At 38.2% G+C, this 8538-nt stretch overlaps 1 protein-coding gene across 1 annotated transcript; it reads left to right on the top strand.

Annotated features, from left to right (window-relative positions):
* Positions 1-3186: 3186 nt before the first annotated feature.
* On the top strand, positions 3187-7898 carry LOC113229346 (location of vulva defective 1-like; the record flags this gene model as incomplete). Its single annotated transcript, XM_026462904.1, has 4 exons — positions 3187-4137; positions 4224-4400; positions 4574-5217; positions 7798-7898. Coding segments are annotated over exons 1-4 (1860 nt in total), but the record flags the coding sequence as incomplete, so codon positions are not given.
* Between the last annotated feature and the right edge of the window lie 640 nt (positions 7899-8538).

The following is an 8538-nucleotide window of genomic DNA, read 5'->3' as shown; positions in this document are numbered from 1 at the left end:
GAACTCGATTGGAATTTATTGTTAATGTTTAGATAGTTCTTGGCAAATGTTGTGTATGCCTATAATTGGCAAGCATATTAATATTGATACCACTGTTTGTTACGTGTTATGATGCGAATTGTTATATATGTTTTGCTGTTGGTGTACCCCTTTATAAAAAAAAACAAAAATCGTTGGTTGACATGACATACCTAATTAATAATGCGTGCACCGGTGCCTTTGCCGTCGCAGTAGCGGCCTGCGCGCGTGCGTTGTTTAAAAGAATCCATCAGGGGCTATTAACCGTGTAATCCGATGCATAACTTAATTAAGCAGTATAATGAGCATAGCCTTGCGCCTACTGCCATTAGATGCATTGGCCAATCACTGGCATATGGTGTAAGTTCGTATACAATGACTGTATTGTGTACAATATGATAAAGATTTGATGACTGTGTTACGATCTATTCATCAGTCATCGTATAAATAGCAAAGTCTGAAACATTTATTGTTTGTAACGATTGCGATATTTACGAATATTTAATTGGATTATTCTTGTACAGTAAGTGAATACATTTCACAATTTAATCCTTTTGCCAAATACGTATAGATACAGTCCATAAAGGTACAGGTCTATCATTGAAAAGCAATATGAAAATCTTTTACGATGGAGCCCCAAATAAATCGCCCAAAAAGCTAGTACATAAGTAATACTTAAAAATGTAGCAAAACCTTTAGAAGTCACTTCGTATATAAACGTAGCTAGGATCTATTACTATTCGTATCTACGTCTCACCATCATCGGTCATCATCGCCAGTACAATACGCCACAGTTGATCCTAGTCGCTTGCCAATAAACGTCCATATAACATGAAATTGTTGTGTTACCTTATGTACACCATACCAATTGTGCTTCATGACGTCGGCACGCGCACGGTGTACTTGAGGCATTCGGGAGTACGGCCGGTTGACGAACCCAGGTGTAAACGAGTCACAAGAAATTATATTACGCTAACATTGCCACACATTCAAGCATTTCTGATGAGTTGTTTTTCCGTTTCATAAAAAATTAACAGCTCTCCATCAACTTTTACATTTACTGTTCTAGCTCGTCGTAATCATTCAGTTTTAATGTCAGCCAAATAAGTAAACATAAATTATGATCTACCTCCTCTCAAGCACAAGGTCATGAGTTCGAATCTAGGCTGAGTTTTTCGGAGTTTATGCGCGAAATTAAATTTGAAAACTACCATAAGCTTTTCGGTGAAGGAACACATAGTAAGGAAACTATACACATCTACAAAGCAACTTAATAATGTGTTCGAACTGTTGTCCAAGTCCTTTTATTGTAAGAGAGGCCTGTACTAGCAGTGGGAGTATGGCTAACTATTAAATTATAAGTGGAATTATGATAACCGTAAAATTTTTAAATGAGATAGGTTTCATTGCAGCAATCGGTAATTTCTTATAATTCATTTATATGCACGCAATGGCAACGATCTATGCTATTGAATTTTAGATAAAATTCGAACCGTGACTGCAAAGTGGCGAAAGGTTGTTAAGTTATTTTAAGACAAAGCCTACTCATTCAAAGATTGTCGCTTGTCGACTTTGGTTACTTCTTTTAGCCTTGCGAACACGCGTATTCTGATTGAATTTCGAATCGAATGTTTACTATTTACGCTAACTGGAGTAAGATTGGAATCGACCTTTGTTACTTATTGTATTATATAATTACCAGCTATTTATTGATAGAACATTGTTGTAAATGCAGTCAGTGCTAGGACATCGATTCAAACCAGTATCTGTAGGTCTTCTGTTACTTCTACACTGCAATGTGAGCACATATAATCAGGACGTGGTCGGGTAAGCGAGGTGGGTCTGTATAAAATGTTCCGACTTTGCACAGGAACGCTCACATAGCCTTGTGCACAGCGCGACCTTATATCTAGTGAAATTGAACCGGTACTTGTGCGCCGGTCCAGTAGCACTAGAGTGAGACTTGCAATAGAATCGTGGGACATTTTCCAAATAATAAATAGATAAAGTTAAATACTTAATTCATTTACATTTCGGATCTGGTGTATAATTACTTATTTTTGTAGCTGTCCTTTCTTGAACCATATTAATGCATTAAATTAAAACACTATATTAATGTGATTATGTTAATCATTGAATACAAATTTTGTTTTTGGGTTTTTGTTGTAAAATATACTTATTAACACTCATCTTGATCGCTTATCCGTTGATTAATATCCGCATGTCGATGGTAATTGTCAAGAATTTGTACGGAAGTGGACTCTCTTCCGACTTGTGTAATTGAATTTAACAGTAGCTCCTTTGCATGGGCGATTAAGCGAGGTGATCATGATTGTGACTCATGATCACCTCGGTTAATGACCCATGCAAAGGAGCTGAAACATATTACCCGACGAGTGTTTCGTAGACTAAAGTGGAGAAAAAGACGTACATGTCAAAATAGCTATCTATTATATGTATATGTATTATGTATATTTTACCTATTTATTAGTATTTTCATGAGGTAGAGATAGAGGCGCAGCGACTCGGTACGCGTGAGAGTGCCTTCAGAGGCGAAAGTGATCGTCGTATCGCGTTGCCTCATCGAACTACAGTTGTACGGAATCGGTATGCGTAATAAACACCCACGCTCCGATTTTCGTCGTCAATTTCTCATAACGACACACATTTGTAACTATTGCTATCGACAATGAAGTCGTGTTTTGTGACCTACAATAGCAATCGTTCTCACCACTTCTTTACGCTTGTGCTACTTACTATACAGGAACTAGAAACCTTATTGAGAGGACTATGCAAATACAATCTGTTAGGAAATGTAGGTAATAACAAAATGTTCCTACTATTTTACTTTGAAGCTAATTCGTTACATAAATAAGTTTAAAGGGCCTGAGCAATTACGCTACACTCTTTGCAGCAATTGTTGGGTATCTTAAGTACCTATCTACCTTTTGTGATAGTTTTGGAATGCCATGACGAAATGTACAGATGAGTCAGTACCCTATAGCTTGCGACTGAGGCTTGCAGGCGGCTGTAGGCTGATCGCAACGCGCAGATGACATCTTGCTGACTCACGGAGCACTGACTCCTAATGCACAAATGTAACTGGCTTTCGTAACTTATTGTCTAAGCAAATTTTACAAATACTCCTCTCCTTTGTTACAGATGTTTGTTGGTCTATATCATGTGCCGAGCACATGCTGAAGTCGACATTATAACAGAACCTCGACCAGGTGAGGAATACGTGTTAGTTAGTTCTGGTCCGCAGACTCCTATAAGAAATTTTGAAACCTCACATAAAATACCAGAGAAACACCCACAACACCGCATACTTCAATCTGAAGAAGGAAACGAAAAAATTACGAAGAAACTTCATAGCGGTAAAGTTAAACAACCCACTGAGGGAATCGTTGCTATCGAGGAGGACAAGAAAGAACCTATTAAAAAAAGTCAGAAAACGAAATCCTCGGAAACTATAGAAGTTGATGTACCTGTATCCAAATTGGAGGAAATCAAAATAAAAGAAAATTTTAAGGATGTAGAAACCAATCCTAATATGGCTGTTGATCTGGAAACAATGGCGGAATCTGGAAAACTGCTAAATACAGCCGGGAGTACTACACAGAAACCAGTATTGACAACTACCCCACCAGCTGCTAACAAAGGTTTTGATTACATTCCCATAAATTTCGATACTATCGACGATATTAATAGTGGTCTTTTGTCATCAAACGTGAAGTTGGACACAGCCGGTTCTGAACAGAAACAGCACTCGCGTATCCAGATCAAAAAGGGACCCAATGGTCAGGATTACGAATACGAATATGTTTACTACTATTATGATGAAGAGGATGGTCAAAAGGAGAACAAAGATAAGCAATCTTCGACAACTGTCGCTCCAGTACATAATTCACATGATGGCCCCCAGAAGACAGAATCCGACAATCAAATAGCAAAAGAGACTAAACCAAAAAGCAAATACAGTACTATCGACAGATCTAGTACGACTACAGTGGCCACCCCCGAGATTCAGAATGAGGTTACTCCCACCCCGAGCAGAGGACGCTCCCGCGGTCGCACCGTTGCGCCTGCGCCAGTTGAAGAAGAAATCGAAGAAGACAGGTACCGATAAAACATTTTATTACTTAAAATTACATTGATTGCTTATTTACAATCACCCGTTCACTGTGATGTTTTTTGTGTCCAAGATTGCCATCCAGCACCCGGTTCCCTCCCCGCGGTCGCAATTTGGCCGCATCATCTTCGACGACTTATGTACCCGAAGTATCATCGGAAACGGCGAAAAACCGCGGTCGCCCTCAACCTGACAACGTCGCTGACGAATCCATTGGTCAGACAAGGAGCAGAACTCGTTCTCATATCAGGTAAACCGCAGACTTTGTTTTTATATCTTCGCCGCCGGTACGCCTCGAGTTCCCGGAAGAATCAAATTTTTGTTACGACTAACGGGACTAACAACATTTACGTAATTGGATCGAACAAAACACATTTCAACTTTAACTGCTTAGTTTGATCATTATTATCTCATAAATTTCAGGCGACCTAGTTCAGAGTTAGTTGATTTGGACAGTTTCAAAACGCACTCAGCAGATATTCCTTCACAATACAGAGATATACCAACCAGATACTCCTCTGAAAGCAAAACAACCACTGAACTTCCTGAAGCTTTGTCGACAGCTAAAGAGCCCTCACACACCAAAGATTCTGCACGCGAGGGCCATAGTTTGCCGGGAGGAGTTAGGTTCCAAGAAATATTAGATGACTCCAAACTTCCTGCGGATTACAAAACGACAACATCCACCGAGCAAGATACTACAGAATACACAACGATGACTGCGATGGAAAAAGTCGCATTAGATTTGTATGCGTATTTGGCAAGAGAGAATTTGAATAATGAGGTCGGCGACCCTGTAAATTTCGACGGCACAACTACTGTTGACGATGAAGTATACACTACGGAGGCTATGAGCACGGCCGAGGACGCAACCACGACGACCACCACGACCACGACAACAACTACTACAACGACCACCACACCGACGCCAACGACTACAACTACCAGCACAGCGGCACCTGGTCGTCCATTGAGATTCAAAGGTGGCCGCGGCGGCGCTAGAAACCGTGTTTCTACTACATCTACTGCTACTGAAGCACCTCTGGAAACATCAACAAGAGCACGAGGTAAATATAATATTTTATTTCTAGGAATTTGTTTCGACGTAGTACGTTTCAATGTCGCGCTCATATCTAAATAAATAACAGTGTATTACCAAAAGTTTGCTTATAAATCTATAATGTAACTTAATAATGCCTCGATGACACGTGCTGAGAATCAAAATATGTCATCGTGAAAAAAAAATACTGCGATAATTATGTGTTGGGAATAAGCAGGTACCTCGTAAGCTAATAAATATAATATGTAAATGTACGCGACTTCATCTAGCAGTTGAAATATTCACAATAATACAAGTTAGTCCGGGGAAAGTTGCCAGTTGTGCGTAGATTTGTATCACGACATTGTCGGCTATACTAGTCACACTATTTCACAATTTATATTATTATGATTATTTATTTGATTACCAATACCTGCCTTAATTATTTAAAGTATGACGTGTAATATTTTTATCGTAAATGCTATGCGAAATATCTCACATTGTCATGATCTTAACGCTTAGCGACAGACGTATTAACCAATTGCGAATTGTGTTGTATATTTTAATATGTTATAAACATACACTCCCGGACACATAATTAGAGCCACCTCGCATTTTCAGTATTGAATGCCCTAAAATTAAACAACGTTTGATTGATCAAAAACTATAAGCAATTTTGAAATCAGTATACTAAACTTCCCAATCCGAGCAGATTATTGATATGTCTGTATTTTAACTAACTGAAGTGCGTTGTTTTAATGTCTTTGTGTCTTGCGTGACTGACGTACGTATATTCAAGGTTAAAAGACGTATTCACAATCTTTGCATAATTTACGCTTTACAGCACAATATGAGGCCAACCCGTAGGACCAACCTGTTGGGTGCCTACTGCAATTTCTGTGTAAAAAAAACTGGTTTCCTATGGATGATATATTTCTACATTTGTTTCCTTCTTCTTTTAGAAATATTCAACTTCAGTTTGTACGTGATATTTAAATATTATTCTTTAAATTTTCACACGTAAAATAACATGTTCCTTGTAATAATAAGCAGCATCTTACTAAAAGGAACGTTTTTATTTTCACGTGGTATACTATGCATTCTCCAATACAGTCCATAAGATGCATCGTATAATGTACAGTCAGCATTAAAATTAACAAACTAAATCCAAATTTCTATACTATATATCACTGCAGAGCTCAAACATGTTACCTAAGTAGTATATTTAAGGTACGTTTGTGATTGAACGCAATTGAAAACACTTTGCACCTTGAAATAACTGACATAATGTAGTTATTTTATAAAATGTAGGTACCTAGAAGTTTTGAGCAGACTGAACATGTAAATTCAAGTAAATACATATATCTTCATTGACGACCTCCGCGGTCCAGTGGCTTGCACACCGTTGTTCAAGGTGTCGCCATCTCTGAAGTTCCGGGTAGGTATTATTCCTGGCCGGATCAACGAACCGTTCTATATTATTGTCTCGGGTCTGGATGTTTGTGGTACAGTCGTTGTTTCCGTTTTCCATAACACAAGTGCTTTACTTACTTACTTTGGGATCAGAGCAACGTATGTGGTGTTGTCAAATATTAATTTTGTTATTTATTTATTATCTGATTAGTTTCACTGTACAGATTGTTCTGACGTTAAAAACGTAGATACTTATTAAAACGTACCTTACATGTGTCGTGTGGAGTATGAAGCAGCAAGAAAATAATCAAATGACAATAATGACTATTGATAATAAGTATATTTGGCGATATAAGAATGAGTTAAACCTACACCATCGATCTAGAACACCATGTTCTTTCACATAATGAAGATCAGCTCTGGCGTAGACCAAGCTTATTCCCCTCCACACATATTGAACTGTTAATAGAAATTAAGAAAGTCCATAAGGTCGGTTAGGTAAGTTTCTCTAGCGGGCTCTCGGTGAATCGTGCAATTATGAGTCTTCATATAGAAGCAAAGAGACTTCACAAACAATTATTACAGTAATGTATGTTCGATATTTTATTTCTTTTACTCAGGCACGTCATACTCGTAAAAAAGTCCATTTAGTCGCAATTAATTACTACAATACAGTGGAGCACATCGCAAGATACGCAATGAATCGATTTGTTGAAATTTGTTCTTTAAGTAGTAGCAGTAGAGCTCCTTGTGAACTAGTTCGTCCTGGGAAGTACTGCCACTTTACCTATTTCTGTCGCCAATCAGTAATGTGAACATTACTGTATTCCGGTTTGGAAGGTTAAGGGTGCTGGTGAAATTACAGGCACATGGGACTTGTTAACTTATATCTCAAGATGACGGGCGCAGTGGCAGTGCCCCTCAGGTCTTTGCGATTTAAAGCCCGGGAGTGGCACTGCAACTCTTATGGAGAGGCGTGTCGCTTACCACCAGGCGCACGACTTGTTCATCCCGTCACTTGGTATTATAAAAAGAAATGTACGTACATGGCGTTCAAATTCGCGACTAGAAAAAAATAATTCAAATTTGTATATTGAGAGTATTGTACATTATAGTAATAGTAATAACTGTAACATGGTAGACATTAATGTTGTTGTACATATTGACAAATAAATACGCTTTTAATTGTCTGCAGGTCGGTTCAGCAAACCCACGATAGGAGGCCGCAAGACTACAGCGTCGACGCCCGAGGTGTCGACGGCCACTCCTGCTGCAGAAAAGCCAGTCACACCCAAGGTAATAATTTTTCCTCTGTCTTTGCAGGTATTCATTTAATTAAGCATATTTTTAAGCGTATGTGTTTAAATGCAATGCGAATTCATTATATATTATTCTCTCTTATCTACTGGTATTCGATTTGGTAGTATAAGTTGGCGAAATATTATTTGCACCGATTCGTCTTATCTCTTCATCTTTAGAGTACAATAGGACAAAATAGTGAGCCGTTTCGGTCACTATATCTAATATCTATAATAATAATAAGAACGAGGCGAGAGTCTAAAATTAATTTAATAATAATAATGATGTATGTATTTCCAAGCGTTTGTTCACAGCGAAAACTTTAAATCCAAGATTATATTAGAACATTAAGTACAACATATATTTCCTGATTCTCAAAGTACACACACCTGTGACATGAGAGCCAGTGTTCCTCCGTGTAAATCTCCGTGTATCTGTATATAGTGCAAACAACTAGTTTAAATACTTTTACACATTGGCACCTAATTCTAAACTTGATAAACTTTATACGTAAATAACTTGTTAAATTGGTAAAGAGTAGGCATTCGGTACTTTACACAGGGGCACTGCAACTGTTATGGACAGGCGTGTAGCTTACCGTCAGACACACACGATTCATTAGTCCCGTGACATGATA

The sequence above is a fragment of the Hyposmocoma kahamanoa genome, unplaced genomic scaffold, assembly GCF_003589595.1.
Source record: "Hyposmocoma kahamanoa isolate Upper Pololo Valley unplaced genomic scaffold, ASM358959v1 48505, whole genome shotgun sequence".
Classification (NCBI taxonomy): domain Eukaryota; kingdom Metazoa; phylum Arthropoda; class Insecta; order Lepidoptera; family Cosmopterigidae; genus Hyposmocoma; species Hyposmocoma kahamanoa.
This window is presented reverse-complemented; position numbering and strand designations above follow the sequence as displayed.